We start from the raw sequence: 22138 nt of genomic DNA on the forward strand, positions 1-22138 counted from the left end.
AGTCTCAATGAGATAGTAGGTGTAATTAGACATACAGCATCCACGTTGTGACTCCTTTAGTCAGAAAAAGAAGCCAGCTGCTACTTTAGAACTGATTTTCCCTAGAGTAGAGTCTCTGGTCGTTGTCAGGGAATAACTCCAACACAGGTTTCATTAAGAAACACAGCTATTTCTGGAAACTGTGTATGCTCATGAGATGGAGGAGAAATGTACCCGTTGTTTGGTAGAATTATTAAACATGCTTGTTGGTAGATATCTTGGAGGCAGTGTCCACGCCCTAATCCCAAGAACCTATGGAATACGTTACTGTTCACAGCAAAGGGGATTTGCAGGTGGGATTCCCGTGAGTCCCCTGGAGGTGGGAGATGTTATGGTTTGAATGTGGTTCCCAAAGTTCATGGGTTGGAAACTGAACCCGCAGCGCAACTGTATTGAGAGGCGGGAACATTAAGAGGTGGTGGGGTCTGGAGAGCTGTGCTCCCAGGGGTGGGTTGGTGTCATTCATCAAAGTAGTGGGTTCTGGACAAAAGGATGCGTTCTGCTCACTCTGTCCCTCTTTTTCTGTCATGCTCTCCTGCCCTTCTGCCGTGGGATGTTGTAGCAGAAAGGCCTTTGCCAGATGTGGGCCTCTTGGCCTTGAACTTCCCAGCCTCTAGAACGGAAGAAATACGAGTAAATCTGTTTTCAATGAATCACTCTGTGTAGAGTGTTTTGTTACAACTTGCCAACATGGATGGAGACAGGACATCATCCCGAGTTATTTCTCTGGGCCCAGGGTAATCACCAGAGTCCTTACAAGTAGAGCCCAGGGTTGGCGTTCTGGTGCAGCAGGTAAAACTGCCGCTTGAAATGCCGGCGTTTCATATCCGAGCCCCGGTTCCAGTCCTGGCCGCCCCACTTCCAGTTCAGCTCCCTGCTAGTGTACCTGGGAAGAGCAGAGGAATGTAGTTCAAGTGCTTAGGTCCCTGCCAGCCACATGGGAGGCCCAGAAGGAGTTCCTGGTTCTTGGCTTTGGTCTGGCCCAGCCCCAGTTATTGCCATCATCTGAGGAGTAAACCAGTGGATGGAAGATCTCTCTCTGCCTCTGTCACTCTATCTTTCAAATAAACAAAATAAATCTTAAAAAAATAAATAAAAAAGGAGAAAGCCTTTCCTGCCTCTGGTCAGAGAGATGCAATGTTGCTGAGTTTGAAGATGGAAGGGAAGGTCCAGGAGCCTGGAATTACGGTGGCCTCTTAAAAAAAAAAAAAAAAAAAAAAAAAAAAGAAAATGGATTCTCCCCTGGAGTCTCCGGGAGGGAACTCAGCCCTGCTGATCCTCTAATTCTCTCCCACTGAGGCCATTTCAGACTTCCACCTCCGGAACTCGCAGTGATGAATGTGTGTTGTTTTAAATCACCGAGTTCATGGTAATTTGTTACAGCAGCAAGAGGAAACTAATAATGAGACGCTCAGTCCCCAAGATGAATGGGAGATGCGCAAAAGGAAATGAAACCGTCTGACTCTGATAATCGTCTTCCTCTCTGTTAGGTGGTGGTGGAGCTGGGGAAATTTGAAAGGAAGAAGTTTAAAAATCCCAAGTTGCAAGTCGGACATATGGAAATGGAGGAAGAGCCCGAACATCTCCATCCGTTCCTCAAGAAAGAAGAACTGACCTTGACAAATAAAGTGGAGGAGGATGGCTTCCCGGTCATGCTCTGGTGGACCCCACTGACTGGGGAGGCAGGGCGGCTGGGCCAGTGTGGGGCGGACGCCTGCTTCTTCACCGTCAACCGGACCTACGCGGATCACCCCATGACCAAGGCGTTCCTCTTCTACGGTAAGCAGGGCGTCTGCTTTCCCTCCTCCCCCAAAGCCGAGTTGCTGCTGCCTCCCAGGAAAGAGGTGGTGGGCGCCCCTTGAAGACCTGTGTCTGCTCAGTGGAAGGCTTGAGCATTTAGCACATGCAGCAAACCAACAAGCCTGACCCACATAGAGGGGGATGGCTAGGCCCCTCTGTATGTGCAGGGAGAATGAGGCGCTGCTTCTCACCTTTCCACAGTTAGGTGCTGTGCACAGTGAATTTGACATTCAGGGAATGGAGTGTTGCATACACCGCTCAGATAACTTGGAACTTCACTTGGTCTGATAGCCAGGTGCTTTGGATTACCATGGCAGATGTCGAATTGGACATAAGCCAAGATTGACGCTCTTTATGTCTTGGATGTCAGGTTAATCAGAAATAAAAATAAACAGGGTATTCAGCTTCAGTTTTTCAAGAGCAAGTTTACTCATCCCCTCTTGAAGCCGTTTGTGTCTTGTGCAGGGATTGCAAGGCAAATGAAGCCAGGCAGGTGGAGTTGGCAGTGTGCCAGTGGCAGTTAGAAAGATGGGGGGGGGAGTGCTGTGGCACAGCAGGTTAAAACCCTGGCCTGAAGCACTGGCCTCCCATCTGGGCACTGGTTCAAGTCCTGGCTGCTCCCCTTCCAATCCAGCTCTCGCTATTGCCTGGGAAAGCAGTAAAAGAGGGTCCTAGACCTTGGGCCCCTGCAGTCGTGTGGGAGACCTGAAAGAAGCTCCTGGCTCCTGGCTCCGCATCGGCTCAACTCTGGCTGTTGCAGCCATCTGGGGAGTGAACCAGCGGGTGGAAGACCTTTCTCTCTGTCTCTACCTCTCTCTGTAGTTCTGTCTTTCAACTAAATAAAATAAATCCTAAAACAAAAATGAAAGACAGGGCTACTGGGAGCTGAGTGATGGGGGCGAGTGGCACACATTAGTCAACTGACCAAATACAGGCAAGATCGGTGTAGGACTGCGTGCTTTAGAGTGGGTATGGACGTGCATGTTTGTGTGTAAGTCTAGTGCTGGCTTTGGAGGCGGAACTGAGGCTGTGATATAGAGCTGAGTCATGCTCAGGGTTCTGCCTCACAACAGCTCACATGAAGCAGGGAATGAATGCAGCAGGAATGAGGTGGCCTATATGTCCCACGAGCTGGCCAGGGCTGCAGAGCAGTGGGCAGGTGCTGGTAAGCACTCAAGGATGTTTTAGCTACTTAAAAATCTAGACAAGCTCCAGGTACTTAAAACTCCAGCTCCTGGCCAAGTTGCCAAAGGCCTGCTAGTCCACTTGCTTTGCACCTCTGCTCTGGAAAGGAACCAGCATAGCTCTGAGGGTGAGTCTTCTTTGTCCAGAGAGGAGAGCAACAGCCTGAGTAGTGCCCACTGCTGATTTTGACATCACTTGGTCACAGATCCCCCTGAAGGTGTAACATAGTGCAGCTGATGGTATTGTATTCAAGCACCCTACTAAATCCTCAACAATCTGAATTTTTTTTAAGATTTATTTTTTATTTATTTGAAATGCAGAATTACAGAGAGTGGGGAGAGAGAGAGACAGAGAGATCTTCCATCTCCTGGTTCACTCCCCAAGCGGCTGCAAAGGCCAGGGCTTTGTTAGGCTGAAGCCAGGAGCTTCATCTGGGTCTCCCATGTGGGTGGCAGGGGCCTAAAAACTTGGGATATCTTCTGCTGCTTTCCTAGGCACGTTATCAGGGAGGTGGATCAGAAATGGAGCTTGAACTGGCACCCATATGGGATGTTGATGTTGCAGGTGGTAGCTCAACCTGATATGCCAGAATGCTGGTCCTTTTTTTTTTAATGCTGTATAACTCAATAAATTCTAAAAAGTATTTAAATGATAGCACTGTGATACGACCACTTTGGATGTTGGCTTGACAATATCTAATAATTGAATGCATGGAAAATAATCCCAATACTAGGTGTATAACCTCATGAAATCTCACACATTTACTTGGATTGCTTATATTATTATTATTATTATTATTATCACTTACCATAAATAAGGCTTTTAAAATAACCCAAATGCCCAGCACTGAGAAAATGGTTGAATGAAGTACAATATAAAATGCAATGGAATACTACACAATGGTGAAAATGGACAAACTAGAGCAGTAAGCCTGCGACTTTGATAAATCTCAAAAGCCACAGTGGCGATAGAAAGTTACCATATCACATAAGTGTACAACTTTCAGATGTGCAAAGGTAGTACTGTGTGTTGTTTACGGTCATGCCAGGAATCTCTAGTAGGAATTTGTTCGAGAATATCTGCTGCTACTCCAGGGAAACCAACAAGGTGGGCGCACACACACACACACATACACGTATACACATAGACATGCACACCCACAGACCTGCCACGCGTCCTCATCCTTTGTGAGTAGTGTGTGCAGTGTGCGGTTCCGCTCCCCTCTCCCTACTCCAGAAGCATACAGAATCTTCTCTTTCTCACCAGTTTGGGAGTTGAGTACTGATTGCTTGGGTGTCTCGTTCCTTTCATTGTGGTGGCAATGCAAACGACTTGCTGCCCACGCAGTATTCGACACAGTGACTTTTCCAGTACTGGCAGAGCTACAGGTTCCTGCACTTAATTTTGTCAATATACTGGAGATTGATTTTTCTCAAGGGATGGACTCATCTCCAGCCAAGTTCTCGGGAGACTGGCGTGTCAGCCACAGTGCTCTGGTGTATTTTCAGACATCAGAGCCTCTCACTCTCCAGGGTGCCAAGCCACCGGCAAATCTCCCTGAGAACGGGATCTATGCCATGTGTATAGCTTGGCATTGGAGGCTCTGTGTAATCTTACTGCCACCTGCCTACCAAGCTTACCCTCTGATTCTGCCAGCTTAGCCTTATGTGCACAAGTCAAAGTGGAATAGTTACCGTTTGAGGCTTCTTAACCTAGCACCATTGTTCACTCCGTTTCTATGTCCCAGAGTATCCTTTTGGTCTTTGCCTTGTCAGAACAATCCGCTGAACACCTTCCATTTGTTTTGGCGAGGAGATGAGCGATATAGTTTCTAATGGCAAAGACATTGCTTGGCTGCAGTACAGGGCCGTGTGAGGTATATACTGCAAGGAAAAAGTCAGCAAGTCTTGTGGGGTCTCAGAGACAGGAGAGGGCACATGTGTGGTTGGAGGGATCGGGAAAGGCTTCCTGAGCCCTCCTTCCTAAAGCAGGAGACACCAGAAGTGGGCCTTGAGGGATCATGGCATTGGGTTGTGGGGCTTGGGAGACGCTGTGGCTTGAAAAAGAGTGAATGGGGACGGGATGTGCAAGACAGCACGCAGCATGGAGACTGGTGGGCGGTGGCATCTCTCTGTGTATCACAGACATGGACTGAAGGGTATGTTGGGACCAAGAGCATGGAGGACCTTGAGTGTTGGCTTATGATTTTACATCGGTAGGGAATGGTGTCGGGGAGTCACTCAAAGTTGAACAGCCTGTGAAAAGTCAACTTGAATATAAGACTTCTGGACCACCCCTGATTGCCCGGTCTTCTTGCCAGGCCCACTGGACATTTTTGTTTCTTTTATGTCACTTACTGAGCATCCGTTGTATGCTAGGCGCCATGCCAGTCATGAGAAGTAGAGAAGATAAAGTAACTGTAGCATCTGGTCTCCTACTGTCTGTTGGACAGCTTTTCCTCACTGCAGCAAAACATCTGAGGCCACTAACTTTATTAAGAGCAAAAGTCTCTTTAGCTCGTGGTTTTGGGAGTTCCAGTCCAAGAGTGAGCAGCTCCACTGGTCTGGTCTCTGATGAGGGTGATGGGTGGTGCTGTGGGAGTGTGTGCAGAGGAAGGACTGTGTGGCAAGCCAGGAAGCGGAGGCATGAGCTGGGCCTAGTCAGACATTTACAACCCAACCCTTTCCGGAGAACTATCTTTTGAGGACACACCCCTAGTGAACTAAGGACCCCCACTGGGCCCCACCTCCTAAACACCATCATTGGGTGAAGTTTCCATCCTCATAGTGCATTAATTATGACTTGTGGGGTTTAACGTCCTGTACAAGTTCAAAGCCTACCCTATTCAATTGTAGACACCGTAGCATCCATATGGCCTTCTTGTTCTCTGTGATAGAGTGACTTCTGTTCATTGTACTTCTTCCCACACCTAATATGCAGTGCAGGGCTTTGTACCTGGTGGAGGTGAGACGCCTGATGCTCGGGGGGCCTAGGGATGTACCAGGGCTGTGCTTAGGCTCTGCTTAGGCAGAGAACCCGACTGGTGCTGTTTCACGTAGACCATATTGGAGTAGACACTCATGAGCATAATTAGACCCATTTATTTGGGATTTGGAATTGCGCAAGGTGCCTGGTTTTTAATAAACTGAATTAGAAATCCTCTTCAGTAATAAGGTCTGTTGAGTAAAACAGAATGGAGACAACATGCTTATGTGTCTGCTGGTTCCAAATTCTAATTAAGTAGGTCACTTAGACTGCAGATGGGACTCTGGTGCAGCAGGATTGAAAAAGAAAGACAAACGATCGAGGTATCAAAAGCTGACCTAATTGAAAGGAGAGTAAACCTGAAGCTTTGGTAAACCTGAACATTTTTTATTTTGCTTATTATCTTTGTAAGCTACTTTTTTTTTCTTTCTAGAGATGATTCATTTATTTAATATAAACACATTTCTGAAGATAACAGTTAAAAGACTCTCAATGGTGAAATAGAGCAAATGGTGTGTTTGTTTGATTTGAGCTATGTGAGAAATGCAAGGATTTTGCTCCAGGAACAATTATCTGAAACACAAATTAACCAACCACAAGTGGGTAAATTACAATTTTTAGACCAAATGTCCATAGAGGAACTGAAGTGAGTCTTACGGACCATTACCTTAATGATTGCAAAACACCCCTCTGAGTCGTTCCTCCTTCCTTCCTTCCTTCCTTCCTTCCTTCCTTCCTTCCTTCCTTCCTTCCTTCCTTCCTTTCTTAAAGATCTATTTATTTACTCAAAAGTAAGAGTTACACACACACACACACACACAGAGAGAGCCAGAGAGAGAGAGAGAGAGAGAGGTCTTCCATCCGATGGTTCGCCTCCCAGATGGCTGCAATGTCCGGAGCTGTGTGGATCTGAAGCCAGGAGCCAGGAGCTTCTTCCGTGTCTCCCACGTGGGTGCAGTGGCCCAAGGACTTGGGCCATCTTCTACTGCTTTTCCAGGCCATAGCAGAGAGCTGGATTGGAAGTGGAGCAGCCAGGACTCCAACCAGCACCCGTATGGGTTGCTGGCGTGGCAGACAGAGGCTTAACCTTCTACACCACAGTGCAAGCCATATTAATTTCCTATGTAGATATTATATATGTCATATAGACTATTTTCTTGAAAACAGGGATATTAATACCACAAAGTGTAGTTTTCATAACAATGATCATGAAGTAGGGAAAGAAGAGTGTCTTGTCATGTACATGGTATGATGCAGTGAAACAATGCTTGTAACTATATACCAAATATGATATTCTCACAGTTTTTATAATCAATGTATGTTAACTTCCACACATAAGAGAACACATGACATTTGTCTTCATGGGTCTGGCTCATTTCACTTAGCAAAATGATCTCCAGTTCCACCTGTTTTGCTGCAGGTGTCCGGATTTCATTCTCTTTCCGGCTGAGTGATACTCCATTGTGTGTACACACCACGGTTTCTTGATCCGGTCATCAGCTGTTGGACACTCTTATGGGGTTAGTAATCCTGTGGTCACTTCAAATCGCAGACACAGTTCAGACTTGGTCACGGGATGTCCAGTCCCGGGCGGAATCCAGGCTCTGAGCAAGCATAGCTGTATCCTTTGGCATCCTTGACTCAGACCTCTTCCACGTGAACAGCTGCCCAGCACAACCCTTCCCCCGTTCCCCATCTCCCTCCCCTCCAGAGCTGCATTGTGGATCAACGAATGATTGAGTCCATGAAGCTGGCCCTGTCCTCACATATTGTTGAGGAGAAAATGAGGACACTGATGATTTTATTTTTTTACTAGATCTTAAGATATTGTATAAATTATCCACCTATCCATGTTGTGCCTGGCACTCACCTTCAGTGAGTGCATTAGACCTGAGAGCTAAAACTCTGTTTTACATAGCTTACATTTTGTCATATGTGTTCATGTATGATGTCATGCATTGCTTAACAACAGGGATTTTTCTGATCAAGGCTACTGGGACTCTGTGTCTGCCTCTTCACACCTGGCATTATTGTAGTCCACAGCTCGGCTTGGCGGTGTGGTCGCCCTCATCCTTGTCAGCATTTTGGAGGCTTTTTCCTCTTTCATTTCCTGCCCTGGAGGTCATAATGGAGATGCAGACTTCTGAAGGGAGCTGAGTTGGGGAAGAAGACAACCGAGCTTCCCAACCCCCAGACTGCAAACTGACTTGATTTTGTTTTCCAATGTGATGCCCCTGACCTCAGCTAGACCCTCTACCTGCAGCCAACAAACTCTTGGGTTTTCCTCTTGAGAGTGAAAAGCTATAGGTCTTTCCCAGGGTAGAGATGAGCAGTTGTTCATCTGCATGGAAGAAAGGGATCTGTTTCTTTCTTTCTTTTTTTTTATTTAAATTTATTTGAGAGGCAGAGTTATAGACAGAGAGAGGGAGAGGTAGAGAGAAAAGTCTTCCATCACAGGTTCACTCCACAAATGGCTGTGAGGGCTGGGAGCTGGGCTGATCCGAAGCCAGGAGCTAGGAGCTTCTTCCAGGTCTCCCACAGGGTGCAGGGGCCCAAGGACTTGGGCCATCTTCTGCTGATTTCCCTGGCCATGACAGAGAGCTGGATTGGAAGTGAAGCAGCAAGGACTCGAACCGGCACCCGTATGGGATGCCAGTGCTGTAGGTAGAGGCTTAGTCTACTCTACCATAGTGCTGGTCCCAGGATCTGGGTTTTTAACTCTCTTCTAAGCTGACTTTTAAACAGTCCTCTGCATTTAGTTTCATCTTCACATTGCCTTTGGACACACCTAATACTGTCACATTCTTGGAGCATCCTGGTGGTGGGGGCGGGGGTGGGTGGAAGGGACTTGTAGATGGATTAGGTCACCCACTGTCCTTCCTGCTCTGGGTTTTAGATCCATCCTTGAGGCTGTGTGTCAGAAGCTCTCATCACTATCTGTCCTGTGGTCACTACATCTAGTCTTCTCCTGTTTCTTTGGTTTTATGCCCTAAGAAATATATCTCTTTACTATCATTTAAGTGAACAATCCATCATCTTTCACTGCAGACCTATGTTTCTTCATGATTTGTCTGACACAGAACCTAGAAGACATGAATTAGGCTCAAATCTTAAGTCTTGGAGAAGGAGGAAGAAACACACTTCACTGTGTGCCGATTTGGATCTGCAGCTTGGAAGCCACGTGCCTGGCACCCGGCTGCAGAACGTCAGTGTGGCCACTGTGGGGACAGCTGTGTTGCAGCCTTTAGGTAATCAGTGGAAGCTGATTGATTGTCATCTCCACTGGGTGTCACCTGACAGCCAAGGATAATAACTCAAGCAAAAGGCTGTCATGGGTAGAAGGGCATCATAAAGTATTGTACCCAACAGGAAGCAGATGCAAACACAGTATTTGTTTTTGTGCCAGGGTACTTAGTGGGAAAGTGATAAAACCAAAACATCAGTCTAATCTCTGATGCTTTTCGTGGGTATTGTGATGACTTCTGTGGATTGTTCATGTAATAGAAAGCGTGGATTATTCCTTCATCTTGTATGCAATTCATTTCCATAGCTAGAAAGTTTCTGCAAGAGATGTTAGGACAGTAGAGAGAATAAAACAACATTCTTTGCCATTTGAATTTCTAAGACTGCAGAGTGTGTGAGAGTACTGATGTTGCTTCATATGAGTGGTTTCCAATCGTAGCTCATCCTGAGCTCACAGAGTGAAAAACTGAGTTCCATGTGCCCCACTGCAGACTCACTCTTTCAGAATCCCAGGTGTGGAAGTCTCATAAAGGGTCAGACACAGGTCAGTTTTCCCTGGGGCAGGCTGGCTTGAGAAACCTTTCACAGAGCTTCTGGAAGGGGCGGGAGGAGCTAGCTGGAGATTTGAAAACAGATTTTCAAGAAAGAAAATAGAACCCTAATGCCCTGGGTTGGCCCAGCAGTAAACAAAATTTATCCTTGTAATAATGCAAGCTGTGGATATAAACTTAATCAAAAATGGAGAGGGAGGAAGACATTGTGTACAGGAAAGGGTGATGTGGAAGAGTTAAATCTGCATCTTCCATAGCAGAAAGACTTAAGAACTTGTGAAACCGAGAAATCAAGGAATAGCATGTTATTTAGATACTTCTGAAGTGTAAATACAGACGGAGCAACTGGAGGTTTACTCTAGCATGTAGAGATAAGGAAGAGGGATGGGGGCGGCCAACACCTTTGCTTTGTGTGTCTAATACAACTATATATAACTGTTCACTATTTTTTAAAAAAAGATTTTTTTTATTTGAAAGGTAGAGTTATAGAGGAGCAGAGAGAGAGAGAGAGAGAGAGGGAGAGAGAGAGAGAGAAATCTTCTGTCTGATGTTCACTCTTCAAATGGCCATACCAGCTGGAGCTGAGCCAAACCAAAACCAGGAGCCAGGAGCTTCTTCCAGCCTTCCCCATGGGTGCAGGGGCCCATGCATTTGGGCCATCTCCCACTGCTTTCCCAGGCACATTAACAGGGAGCTGGATCAGAAGTGGAGCAGCCAGGACTTGAATTGGTGTCCATGTGGGATGCTGGAGCTGCAGGCTGTAGCTTTAGCTGCTGCACCACAGTACCAGCCCCGATTATTCACTTTTAAAGCTCTCTGCAGATATTCATTTGCTATAAATAAAAACTTAATTAAAAAGATGTTTTGTCATAAGATATGGGCAAAAGATAGTAACAAAAATGATTACTAACATAATTCCTCAGCATTTTTTTGCTTTATAAGGTACCCATTGGGGAAAAGTGTTAATTTTGTAAAGACTTTAATGTGTCTTACAGCTAAGGCACTCGTTTCCTTCTATGGAAAGATTATATATTAGTATTACTTGATCTTTAGTCTTTCTAGATAAAAATAAATAGAGTTTTTCTAGATTTAGTTTCCTGTGAGGACGGAGGATCTAATGATTCATTTTAGGGGTTGACCGGTGAGGGCTCTGTGAGCCCTGTTTCTGATGTAGTCTCTCCCTTCCTTTCATTCCCCTCTCTGTGCATGAGTAGCATGTGGTGCTGTGAAGATCAAAAAGAGCAAAAGGGCTGACAATACGACAGCATCTCTCAGGTCAAACGTTTTTTTCTTTATTTTTTAAAAAAAGATTTATTTATTTATTTGGAAGGCAGTGTTACAGAGAGGCAGAGGCAGAGAGAGAATGGGAGAGGTCTTCCATCCGCTGGTTCACTCTGCAAATGGTCTCAATGGCTGGAGCTCGGCCAATCCAAAACCAAGAGCCAGGAGCTTCTTCCGGGCCCCCAACAAGGGTGCAGGGGCCCAAACAACTTGGGCCATCTTCCACTGCTTTCCCAGGCACATCAGCAGAGAGCTGGATCAGAAGTGGAGCAGTTGGGACTTGAACCAGTGTCCATATGGGATGCTGGCACTGCAGGCGGTGGCTTTACCTGCTATGACACAGTGCCGGCCCCTCAGATCAATCTTAAAACTCAGCGCAGAAGTGCCAAGTGCAGAAAGTCAAGTATTGACCTTCTGGATCCCCTTAGGGGGCAGTGGACAGATTTTTGTGACTCAGCTTCAGCAGTTTGGGCCACTGGGGATGCTGGCATCCAGAAACGCCCTGAGACAAACGGGCAGCTCCGTTGTTCAGAGCAGACAAATGCAGCTCTCGTAGGTATGCAAAGAGAAACTGTGCAGCACTGGTTAACGTGCTTCTCTTTGTTCTTTTAAAAAATAATTTTATTTATTTATGGGGGCGGGTGTGGCAGGGAGAGAGGAGTGGAGAGGAGAAAGAATGATATCAAGATCAAAATCCCCCATCTGCTGATTCATTCCCCAAATGCCCACAGTGGTTGGGAGTGGGCCAGGCTGAAGTCCTGAGCTGGGAACTCCATCCAGGCCTGCCAATTACGTGGGCCATCACTGCTGCCTCCCAGGGTCTGCATCAGCAGGAAGCTGGAGTCAGGAGCTGGGACCTGGAGTTGAACCCAGATACCCTGGTGTGGGTTCCAGATGTCTTAACCAAAGGCAGAGAAAAGAACCTCAACCACTGAGTGAGGGCAGCAGATACTTTGTCCCACAGATTTCACATTCACAGTCTGATGCCACCTCATCTGGGTTGTTGGAGGGCACAGGTTCAAGGCTAAGGGTCTTTGGAGAGAAGGGTGCACTAAGGAATCACCTGCCTGTCCAGCACATCTGCCAGCATCCGCCTCGCAAGGTCTTTGTGTTACTGTGCATGTGCTGGGATTTCCCTGAAGTGTAACAGCTTTGTTTATTAGGGGAAAAGACAACCCCTCTGAGGGAAGTCAACTGCTGATGTTGATAATGGCAGTAGAAATGAAAATGAAGATCAAGTGTCTGGGCAGGTGTTTGGTCCAGCTATTAAGACATCTGGGTCCCACGTACGAGTGCCTGGATTTGATGCCAGGCTCCACTCCTAGCTAAGGTCAAGTGTCAATGAGAGACAGTGGTTTTTAGGCAGAAAATAGTAATTTAAATAAACTAGTGGAATCTTGGCCCAACTTGTTGGTTTGGATCTTGGCAAAATGTTCCACATAACTCCATTTTTGGAGGAAATAACGTAAGATTGGTGATTTGGGAGAGTTTGAGAGTGTCTCAGGATGCATCCCTTGCTCACATAAATGTGTATTCTTTTTTCCTTTCTTCTCTTTCTTTCTTTCTGAGACTTATTTACTTTTTTGGCAGGCAGAGTGGCAGAGATGGAGGGAGAGTCAGAGTGGGAGAGAGATCTTTCATCTGCTGATTCACTCCCCAAACAGCCACAGTAGACAGGGCTGGGCCAAGCCAAAGCCAGGAGCCCAGAACTGGGTTTCCCACATTGGCAGCAGGGGTCCAAGCACTTGGGCCATCATTTGCTGTGTTCCCTGGTGCATTAGCAGGAAGCTGGATATGAAGAAGAGCAGCAGGGACTCAAATGGGATTGGGATGCTAGTGTCCCAAGCGACAGCTTAACCTTCTACATCTCAATCCAGCCCCAGGGTCTGTCCTTTGTTCATTTGAACAGCTGATGTGTGAAGGTCTGGGGTTACAGTGGTAAACACGGGGTAGCGATCATCATTGACCCTGGACTGAGTGATGAGGGAGGCCTCTCTGAGGACATAGGGTTTGAAGGTGAGACTGGAAGGGTGAGGAGGAGGCGGTCTTGTTCCAGTGGAATTTGATGCGTGATGTATTCTTATTGTCATGGGAAAATATCAGAAGGTTTTAAGCAGGGGTGATTATGTTTTGATTTTTACTTTGTTTGGTTCTGACTTACACTTTAAGAGGATCCCACCTGTTTCTTCATTGGGGAAGAGATCGGAAGGTGAATGTAGAAGCAAGACATGTTTTTTTATGAAATAAGTGAAAATGCCAGTGGCCTGGATTAGAGTGGGAGGCAGCGGGGAAAGAAAGCAGTGGGTGGATTTGAGTTGCGATTTGAAGATACAATTTATGTCTTGCCGATGGCTTAATGGTGATGGTTTTTGTACATGCAGGTGTCCCAAGAGGAGAATGAAGTGTTGTGTTCATGTAACCACTTGGCCTCTCAGACACTTTGCTCAACCTCAGGTTCTCAGCTTGTCACAGCTGGATGCATAAAAGACGTAAATGCAGTTATTTGTTTCCTTCCTGACAGGTGAAAACAAAAAAGTCGGTAAATTATCGATCACTATTTTGCTTCCATGGGCACATAAATATTTAATCCTTAATTTATTGACTGCTGTGTATTTTGCACTCCTGAGTATGGCCATCTAAGTTTGACATCCAGATCATTGGTAAGTCGATATTTTTGTTCTGCAGGAGGATTGGTGATTAAAACCCAAGTGTGGGGGCTGGCGCTGTGTTATAGTGGGTAAAGGTGCCAGCATCCCATATGGACACCTGGTTCAAGTCCCAGCTGCTCCACTTCCGATCCAACTCTCTGTTATGGCCTGGGAAAGCAGTACAAGATGGCTCAAGTCCTTGGTCTCCTGCACCCACATGGGAGACCCAGATAAAGCTCCTGGCCCTAGGCTCCTGGATTCCACCCGGCCCAGCCCCGGCCATTGTGGCCATTTGGGGAATGAAACAGCAGATTAAATATCTCTGTCTCTCTTTTTGCCTCTGCCTCTCTGTAACTCTGACTTCCAAATAAATAGATAAATCTTAATTAAAAAAAACTTAATAAAAAATAAATCTTAAGAAAAGAAAAAAAACAAGTGTTTACCTGCTTGGCACTCATGTAATTCACTGCCAAAAACTTTCACATCTGAAAATGTGAATGCAAACTCCCCAGGTTCTTTCATTTGCTCATGAAGCCATTGGCATTTGACCAGTCAGTGTAGAGGAAAATATCCAGATCACTTCCATGGGACTTTCCCCCACCAAGAGCAGTTTAAAAGCAGGCAGCCCTTTTCCTTCCTTCTTTGCCATAAGAATGCTGATTCCAGGTGCTCCTCCTGGAGTCACCCGAACACTGACCCACAGGTGGACATGAGTGTTGATGGGAAGGGAAAAAGAGGTAATTAAATAGTTTTTGTGTTCCCTTTGTGTGTGTGTGTGTGTGTGTTTTAAGATTTATTTATTTGAAAGGCAGAGTAACAGAGAGAGGGAGTGACAGGGAAAGAAAAGAGGTCTTTCATCCACTGGTTCACTCCGCAAATGGCTGCATGATTGAGCTTGGGTCAGGTCAAATCCAGGAACCAGGAACTCCAGCCGGGTCTCCCACGTGGGTGGCAGGGACCCAAGTACTTGAGCCATGTTCTGCCTCTTTTCCTGGCACATTAGCAAGGAACTGGATTGGAAGTGGAGTAGCCGGGACTCAAACTGGTGCCCATATGGGATGCTGGTGTCGCAGGAGCAGCTTAGCCAGCTGTGTCACTGCACTTGCCTTATAGATTGCTTTCAAGGAACCCGTGGAGCAGAGTTAAACCCTGGGCCATGGTCAAAGCAGACTGACAAGCAGCCTTGCCTTTCTGTCTCCACCACCCAACATGCTGCCTGCTGTGGTTTCTCTCCCCTTGATGGTTTTGGGGTCTGGGGGTGGCAGGGTGCCTTGGTTAGGGATGGAGGGCAAAAGCAACCAGGAAGAGCAAGATGAGAAGATGAGTGAGAGCATCAGACTCAAGAGGCTCCAGTTAGCAATGTGGACCTGCTGCAGGGCTATTTTTGGAAGGAATGATCAATGAGTGAGTTTAATTCCTTGTTTATGCTACCAGGAAATTTATCAAAACTTAAAAGAGCAGTGCAACTTTCCTTTGAAGGGCTTAGAAACTTGTTTATTCTATTTATCATCCTTTTATACTTTAAAAATGCAAATGGATTAGTTAAAATATTTTAATTTGAGGCAGCTCAAAAGGCTAATCCTCTGCCTGCAGCGCTGGCACCCTGGGTTCTGTCCCGGTTGCTCCTCTTCCAGTCCAGCTCTCTGCTGTGGCCCGGGAGTGCAGTGGAGGATGGCCCAGGTCCTTGGGCCCTGCACCCGCATGGGAGACCAGGAGGAAGCACCTGGCTCCTGGCTTCGGATTGGTGCAGTGCACCGGCCGTAGCAGCCACTTGGAGGGTGAACCAATGGAAAAGGAAGACCTTTCTCTCTGTCTCTCTCTCTCACTGTCTAACTCTGCCTGTCAAAAAATTTTTTAAATTTGTGTTTGTAATAGGTAAGTGTTACTATTTGGGTAACTTTTTAATAGGCCATACTTCTTAATTTATTCTAGTATTATGTTTTTAAATTAGTTAATTGGAGGGAGAAAGAGTGCGGGTGGGAGAGAGAATAAGATCAATCCTATTCACTGGTTCACTCCCCAAAAGTCTGCTTCCACCCCCACCCAGCTAATATGGAAGCCAGAAGCTGGGAATGCAATCCAGGTGTCCCACATGGGTGGCAGGAGCCCAATCACTGGAGGCATCATCACTGCCTCCCAGGGTCTGCATTGGCAGGATGCTGTATTCAGGAACTAGGTCCAGGAATTGAACATAAGTATTTTAATGTGGGATGTGGTCACCTCTTTTTTTCCCCCCAATAAACCTTTTATTTAAGGAATGCACACTGCATGCATTTCATAAGTACAACTTTAGGAATATAGTGATACTTCCCACCATACCTGCCCTCCCACCTACACTCACACCCCTCCTCCTCTTCCCTCTCCCCTCCCCAGTCCCATTCTCCACTAAGATCCATTTTCAATTAACTTTATACACAGAAGACCAACTCTATACTGAGAGTTCAATAATTTGCACAGGAAAAAAAAAAAAACTGTTCCTCAACAATTGAGACAAGGGCTGTTCAAAGTCATTGCATCTCAAAGTTAATTTCACTTTTTTTTTTTAGAAACTTAATTAACTCTAAAGAAGCACCCAAGAATGATACATCTTTTGCGAACACTTAGACGTAACTATAATTTATGAGACAAAAGAATAACCTCCACTTAATACATTAAAAGAAAATAAGTCCTTGAGAATGAGTTTTATCATTAATTAAGGAAGTGCCCAAGAAAACAAGCAATGGAGTTGGACACTTAGGCATAACTAAAACTTATGAGACATAAGGATATCCTCCACTTAATACATTAAAAGAAAGTAAGTCCTTGTTAATGAGGTTTACTGTTAACTCTCATAATACAGCTCTTTGTTCTTTTTCTTTTTTTTTTTTTTTTATTTTTGACAGGCAGAGTGGACAGTGAGAGAGAGAGACAGAGAGAAAGGTCTTCCTTTTGCCGTTGGTTCACCCTCCAATGGCCGCCGCGGTAGGCGCGCTGCGGCCGGCGCACCGCGCTGATCCGATGGCAGGAGCCAGGTGCCCATCCCGGTCTCCCATGGGGTGCAGGGCCCAAGCACTTGGGCCATCCTCCACTGCACTCCCTGGCCACAGCAGAGAGCTGGCCTGGAAGAGGGGCAACCGGGACAGGATCGGTGCCCCGACCGGGACTAGAACCCGGTGTGCCGGCGCCGCAAGGCGGAGGATTAGCCTAGTGAGCCGCGGCGCCGGCCATAATACAGCTCTTTGAGGACAGAGGTCCTTCATGGGGAGTTAGTGCACAGTGACTCTTGTTGTTAGTTTAACAATTAACACTCATGAATGACATCAGTGACCACCTGAGGCTCTTCACATAAGCTGTCTTGGCTTTCCATGCCTGAGATGCTCTCATTGGGCTTTTCAGCCAGAACAGAATGCCTTAAGGGCTGATTCTGAGGTCAGAGCACTACTTAGAGTGATTGTCATTCTATGTGTCTGCTGTGTGGACTGCTTCAAGACATGGACATGGACATCTTAACTGCTAAGCCAAATGGCCACTCCTACTGATTTTTAATTTATTGAGGCATTTGTATAAGCAGCCTGCTAAGAATTTCGGGGTAGCAGGTACTGTGATGTGGACAGAACATTGTTCTATAAGTCAAAGACCCAGGTTTGAGATCTGATTCTGACACTAGGCATGCAACTTTGAACAATTCATGTAGCCAACCTGAAGTGGAAGTTTCCAGATCCAAATTGGAGTAATCTGGAAAGATTTAAAGGGAAAAAACACAGAATTTTGTTTCCTACTCCTTACCAAATCATCATCCTGGGGAATCTGCTCTTTGTGAAGCTTCCCAGGAGATCGTGGTGTGGCTGTTTTATGTTGTGTGTGTGGTGGAGGGCGGGGAGTGCAGCGTCACCTCCTCAATGATGCTCTAGGGAGCTCCTACCTCTAACCTTTTAGCACAATGCAAAATCTCTGAGTTTCATCTTGGTACGTTTGCTGTGCATCTTTGGTTTTATCACCTGTTGTTGCTCACGTTCGCCTGTGATTCATATGGTACTCAGCTTTGGGTGGTGACCACGTCCTTGGGAAAATAAAATCCCCTTTAAGACATTTGCCTTGTGACAGAATTTCCCAAGAAGGCTCTGTGTTGAAATGGGAAAACCGTAATTGGAAATGTGAATTTTGGTAATTCCTTCAAAGGAATTATGCAATGAGGGAATCCTTTTAACCAAATGGGCACTTAGTCATTGGACCAGTACAACATCTGGTGCTGTCTGGGAGGGCCAGAGCCAGTGGCCTTTGTCGAGAGTAAGACTCTTACTGCTTAGCTGATGATGAACTCAAGCAGCGGCCAGGATGGATGGACGGACAGAAGTCCTCACTGCTGCTTCTCCCCAGCTGCACCCACACCTGGAATGCAGTCTCCAGGGATAATGGCACAGGTGGCTATGAAACTGTAAAATGATGGAGGCTGAAGGGGACTATGGGGCCATTTCACATAGCTGTCTTGCTACAGTGCACATGTTACTAGTTGCCTTTATGTTTTTTAAAGCATTAAAATACAGTATACATAAAAAGAAATGGTATATGTATATGTACATGGTATTTATGTGTATAAATGTATATGTATATAGTATTATTGTGTATAAATGTATATGTGTATATGGTATTTATGTGTATTATGTGCATATATGTGTATAAATGTACACATCAATGAGTCTTTTTTAGTCATCTGTTCACACTCATAACCAATATCCAAATGTAAAAGAAAGCATTACTAGTACCCTGAATCCTCACTGTTCCTCCCCCTTCCATTTCCTTTTTTTTCCATGTGAAAGCAGAATGTATTGTCATTTACATGGTATGACTCACTGAAGCACTATTTGTCGCTATATGCCAAAATGGTCTGACATCCACACAATTTTTATCCTTTCTGTATATTAACTACCACAGATAAGAGAAAACGTGTTATTTTTCTTTTTGGGTCTGGCTTATTTAGTGTAACGGACTCTAGTTGGATCCATTTTGTTGCATTCTTTTTTGTGTCCTAGTGGCCTTTAAGGCAATCTCTTTCAGTTCCCCTGTGGTCAGGGACTGTGGAGCACTTAGTTTCCAGGACTGAAGTCTTCGACGTATTTTCTTTGACTGGAGTCTTTGGCGATCCATGTTCTTTTTATTCTCAAGGCACCTGAACACTGTTTTTTTATATGTGTACATGCTGTACAGCAATCCACAAGCTCCCGGTGAAAGGATCCCACGGTTTGATGGGAAGGTGAGCTTTAACATCTCAGGTTGCCTACCTTCAGCTGCTCAGTTCCGTTTTCCAAACCCCCACTTGCTGTACCACCTACAAATGGAGGAGTTGAGGCAACCAGGTGTTGAGGCAGCCAGCTGTTTGCTTATCCTGTGCCTTTGCTCCCCTTGGCCACCGCTCCGTCTCCAGGGATAACATTGATGTTGACTCACAGGACACCATGGGGCTCATAGAAGTGGTTGTTTTCTCAGCTCCAGTCACTGCGTGAAGTGGGGGTTGGTAATGGTGTTGGTGGTGTGTGGGTGGGGAGTTTCTCACACTTCCTAACTCCCCCATTGCTTCATGCCTTTTTGTCATGCGTTATAGAGAATACCTGTCTTCTTTGTTATGTCCTATTATGCTGTATTTTATTTCACATCATTCCTTGGGAGCAAGCAGCTTAAAGATGTTTTACATTAGTCACACTATTATTAAATACTCTGACAGAAAGAGCTGCTTTTTTTTTGATGAACAAAGGCAGGTCTAATTTTATGCATTTCCGTACTTTGCAGAGACAATGAGTGCATTTATTATTTATTTATTTGGCAGGGAGAGAAGTGGGTATGGCAAGCCATAGCTAAACTCTTTTCCACAAATTCCTTGAGAAGCTCTGGGTAATGGAAACACCTGGGGTGGGCACTGGGCTGATTCCTCTCTACTGCTTGTTAGTTCTGTGAGTTGGCACTATATTGCTTTTTTTTTTTTTTAAAGGCTTATTTATTTATTTGAAAGTCAGAGTTACACAGAGTGAGAAGGGGAGGCAGAGAGGTCTTCCATCTGCTGGTTCACTCCCCAGTTGGCTGCAACAGCCGGAGCTGCGCCAATCTGAAGCCAGGAACCAGGAGCTTCTTCCAGGTCTCTCATCCGGGTGCAGGGGCCCAAGGACCTGGGCCATCCTCTACTGCTTTTCCAAGCCATAGCAGAGAGCTGGATCAGAAGTGGAGCAGCCGGGACTCGAACTGGCGCCCACATGGGATGCTGGCCATCTGCTGCTGCTTTCCCAGGTCATTAGCCAGGAGCAGGCTCATAAGAGGAGCCGTCAAGAATCAAACTGGAGCCCACATGAGATGCTGGCACCACAGGAGGTGGCTTAACCCACTGTGCTACAGCGCTGGTCCTGTTAACATGGTTTTTTGAGTGGGACACACTCTCCCTTGTTGGTCCAAGGCATCTTTCTGTTTCCGGGAAGAACCGCACTATCACTCATATTCAGCTTTGACATTCACACTGAGATATTGCTTGTCAGGTAGTAATGGACTTCTAAAGTTAGACATTCTATTGAGAGGATTTTCCAGATTTCTTTACTTGCCCTGCTAAAATAACAAGAACGCAGACTGGAATGCAGCTTGTAGATCTTCTCCTGCCAAGGACATGTTCCTTCTATCTTGGTCACAGTCCTTGATCCTGTATAGTAGAAGGAAGGCGTGGGGGTGGGGTGGGGAGAGACCCAGGCCTTCTGGTCCAGGTGTGGGGGGATGAGAACCAGGGCAGAGAAGAAGCGGAGAAAGGTGGTGGCCAGTGCTTTCTCCTTGCCCTTGCCAACTCCAGATCCTGCTTTGGGGTCAGATTGATTTTTTAAAAGACGTATTTATTTATTTGAAAGAGTTACACAGAGAAGAAGAGGCAAAGAGAGAGAGATCTTCCATCCGCTGGTTCGCTTTCCAATTGGCTGCCACGGCCGGAGCTGCGCCGATCCAGGAACCAGGAGCTTCTTCTGGGTCTCCCACATAGTCTGGCATTTCACCATCCCATCGGCCTAAATGCCCACTTTTTTTTTTAAAGAAGAGATTTATTTATTTATTTATTTGAAAGGCAGAGTTAGAGCGAGAGCAACAGCGAGAGAGAGAGAGAAAGAGAGAGATCGATCTTCCATCTGCTGGTTCACTCCCCAAATGGCCACAATAGTTAGGGCTTGGCCAGGCAGAACTCAGGAGCCCAGAATCCTATCCAGATCTCCAACATGGGTGGCAGGGCCCCAAGCACTTATGCCAACTTCTGCTGCTTTCCCAGGCACCGTCAGCAGAGAACTGGATTGGAAGTGGAGCAGCTGGGACTTGAACCGATGCCCATATGAGATGCCGGCATCGTAGGTGGTGGCTTAATTCACTGCATCACAATGCCTGTCCTAGATGTCCACTTCTTATAAAATTTTCAATTAAAGAACAATATATAAAATGCCTTATCTGTCGTATAAAGGGAAATAAGTTATGTTTGATGAGCACATTGATGTGTGTGTGCGGGTATGTGGAAGAGACAATGAAGTAGCCAAGCACTGAGCCTGTGTGTGGGACGAGCCGGGGTTGTGTCTGTGAGCGCTCTGCATTGTCGACTGACAGCAGAACACCGTGCAGGCAGGGAGCTGGATCACAAGTGGAGCAGCCAGACTCCAGCCGGCACTCTGATGTGGGGCGCAGGTGTCCCGGGCAGCAGCTTAACCCACTGTGCCCCAAGGCCCGCCCACTCCTGCCTGCTGGATCTGTGGCTCCCACTCACCCTGCAGGCCCAGGCTGTGTCACCACCTCCAGGAAGCTCTCTCTGATCTCTCCGACAAGGCCGGTTCCCCTGAGCAGTATAACTACGTCCTCAGAACGTCCTGACACACTGGGGCTCTGTGTTACCGTTACTTGATGCAAGCCTCCACATCCCACGGGGCCGCGAGCCCAGGAGCGCAGGGCGCGCAGTCCCTAGCCCACAGTGCCTGAGTGGCAGGAGTCCTCCATCAGCGCGGTGCCTTCCTGGATCCGCCGAGGTGTGTGCGGCCCGCGCCCTGCCCCGTTCCACTTGCTGACGAGAGAGGGCAGCAGAGAGCTGCCGGAGTCCAGGGCTCTGTCTGCCGGGTCCCGCGGGCAGCGGAGAGTTCCCAGGGACGCAGGGGAGAAGGCCAGGGACCGAAACCAGGGCTGCCTGGGTTACAGGTTCCTACTGGCCCGATGACGTCAATGTTTTCCTCATTTCAAAGTTACAGTAATCCATGGGGTCTGCAAAAAGTTCACGGAAAATGCGTGTTGCCAAAAAGCTAGGCCTGCATTTGAACTTTTTTTTTTTTTTTGCACAAAAATACCTTTTGTTCCATTTTCCATAAGCTGTTTGAAGTACCCTCGTATGTCCCAAATCGTCATCATGGAGCCAAACTGAGTTTTTAAGCCTAACTCTCT

The 22138-nt window shown here is 46.5% G+C and overlaps 1 protein-coding gene across 5 annotated transcripts in view; it reads left to right on the forward strand.

Moving 5' to 3' along the window:
• FUT10 (fucosyltransferase 10) overlaps positions 1-22138 on the forward strand; it is a 97979-nt gene that overhangs the window by 13865 nt on the left and 61976 nt on the right. For all 5 annotated transcript variants that reach the window (XM_062212686.1, XM_062212685.1, XM_062212688.1 and 2 more), the window contains exon 3: positions 1530-1818. In XM_062212686.1, coding sequence (XP_062068670.1) covers positions 1530-1818 — 289 coding nt within the window. The remainder of the gene's footprint in view (positions 1-1529; positions 1819-22138) is intronic.

The sequence above is a fragment of the Lepus europaeus genome, chromosome 16 (genome assembly GCF_033115175.1).
Source record: "Lepus europaeus isolate LE1 chromosome 16, mLepTim1.pri, whole genome shotgun sequence".
NCBI lineage: Eukaryota > Metazoa > Chordata > Mammalia > Lagomorpha > Leporidae > Lepus > Lepus europaeus.